The sequence below is a fragment of the Palaemon carinicauda genome, chromosome 32 (genome assembly GCF_036898095.1).
Source record: "Palaemon carinicauda isolate YSFRI2023 chromosome 32, ASM3689809v2, whole genome shotgun sequence".
Lineage (NCBI taxonomy): Eukaryota > Metazoa > Arthropoda > Malacostraca > Decapoda > Palaemonidae > Palaemon > Palaemon carinicauda.
In genome coordinates, this window is record NC_090756.1 from 11,592,231 (window position 1) to 11,594,728 (window position 2,498).

The 2,498-nt window shown below is 26.3% G+C and overlaps 1 protein-coding gene across 1 annotated transcript in view; it reads left to right on the plus strand.

The window, feature by feature from the left end:
* The first annotated feature begins 645 nt into the window (after positions 1 to 645).
* LOC137625473 (WD repeat-containing protein 87-like) overlaps positions 646 to 2,498 on the plus strand; it is an 83,054-nt gene continuing 81,201 nt past the window's right edge. The window contains exon 1 of the mRNA XM_068356384.1: positions 646 to 714. Within this exon, the coding sequence (XP_068212485.1) occupies positions 646 to 714 (69 nt within the window). The remainder of the gene's footprint in view (positions 715 to 2,498) is intronic.

The following is a 2,498-nucleotide window of genomic DNA, read 5'->3' on the forward strand; positions in this document are numbered from 1 at the left end:
ACGTTTACGCTTTAAGAAAAGCTGAGACTGTAGACAGTGTAGGAAACTTGTCTGACCAAAACATAGCCTCACTTGCTTGGTACAATAAATATCTGCAGAGGTTAAAGAAACTGAAGACTTTTCTGTTCTCTAAGTACTTCGATAATGTGGATTTGAAAATAAACCAGCAATATGCGGTGTGAAATGCTAAAGGCCTTGGGATGTACATGATAAAATGACAGGATCCTGTAGAGAGTAGGGTTCCCCTGCTGTATAGGGCCAGATAAGCAACCCTTAAAGTAAAGTAAAATAAAAATATTCATAATGCTTTTAACGTTCGAGAAGAATACACTATTGCAGTAGATTATTAGTGTGATTATTAGTATTATAAGGAATAAATGGAAGTAGTCCAAATCAAATAAAAGAGCCCAAATTAAATCAAAAGTAGCCCCGACTGTGAAATCTGATCTTCCAAAAGTGTAAAAAGTAGCCCAAATTGTGATTTTGAGTCCAATCTGGCAACCATGATTTAATGTAGATTACAATTATGGAAAGCTGGAAACAGAAAAATATAGGTTATGATTTTACAGAAGATCTGGGAACACAGATAAGTGTATGATATGATTATGATGAATATTTGGGAACAGGAAAGTTTATGTTATGATTATGAAGGATATGGTGAAGACTTTGGAAATGGTGTCACATGATAGTGAAGAGGACTTGGAGACACGAAAAGTATGTTATTATCATAGTTAATGGGAACAATGAACAGTGTAAAACACGATGCTGGTTATGAACTAAGAACATAACTATTTTTTTTTTTTTTTTTTTTTTTATGATTATGAATTTTTGTTTTGAACATATATTGGGTATGATTTATTTAAAATAATCTGAGAACATAAAATAATTCTTTATAATAACTAACTTTTTTTTTTTACGATTATGGATTTTTGTTTTAAACATAAATTGGGTATGATTTATTTAAAATAATTTGAGAACATAAAATAATTCTATATAATAACTAATCTTTTTTTTTTTTTACAAATTCCAAAATACTAAACAAAGCCTAGATATCATTAATGAACATAAGCCAGACAAATTAATCCAAAGAAATACGAGATATTTTAATTTCCCCGAGAATACCTGACTGACAATTGCCCCCACTGTTATCACCAACAGTAAAGAGCTTATCAACACCCACTCATTGGAGGGTATGGGGCCTTAAATCCACGATAAGGAGATAACGCGATAAGGGCTTATCAATGCTGAAGTCAACGAGGGAGATAATAGTTAGACGGCAGAGTAACAGCCCCATTAAGGCTTGTCTAACGAGGCAGAGCAGTTTGTAATGTCTTCAGCCAAGCTGGTTTGAACTATAGTTCGCAGGATTCAAGGCTTCTGTGACAATTTTGCAGAATATGAGAGAGTATCTATTAATAATAATAATAATAATAATATCGATAATATTAATATTAATAATAATAATAATAATGATAATAATAATGATAATATTATCAATAATATTAATATTATTAATATCATTAATGATAATAATGTTATGAATAATAATATAAATATTATTAATAATGTTAATATTAATAATAATAATATTAAAAGTATTAATATTATTAGTAATATTACTCAGAATATAATAACAAGAAATTCACAAGGACTTATTACAGATAAATTCAAAGGAATATATTCCAAAGAAGGCAAACCTAAGTATACCTTAATGATCTTGCAAAAGATATATCTTCTATTCAGAATAAACTATAAATATAATTTTAATATAAAAAGAAAGAAAGATATCTTTATCTGTCTTTCTCTTGGTGGCCACTTTTGACCGACTGAGGTTGGTGTTGCTCTAGACACAAGAAAAGCCATTAAAGATTTTCTCTTTTATATTTTGATAATTTATCATTATAACCAACCTGTTTATCAATGATGAAACTGTCTGGAGATTTTATTAATGAGTTCAGTTCTTTGTTATGAAAATGAATTATATTTTTTCTCTTGCATTTTAAAGTGAAAGGGGTGGCAACGTAAGATAAGGGTGGCTTCTGGGGAAAACAAAAAACAATGGTCACTGCTATATTCATACTTTAACTGCTGATTTGTTGTTGAATTAATTTTGCTGGCAAAGCTTCTTAGATATTAGCAGTTTCATATGATTAAACTTTATATATATATATATATATATATATATATATATATATATATATATATATATATATATATATATATATATATATATATATATATATATATATATATATATACATACATACATACATACATACATACATACATACATACATACATATATATATATATATATATATATATATATATATATATATATATATACGTATATATATATATATCTATATATATATATACATATATATATATATATATATATATATATATATAGTATATATATATATGTATAGATATATATATACATATATATATATATATACAGTATATATAATATACATATTATATATATATATATA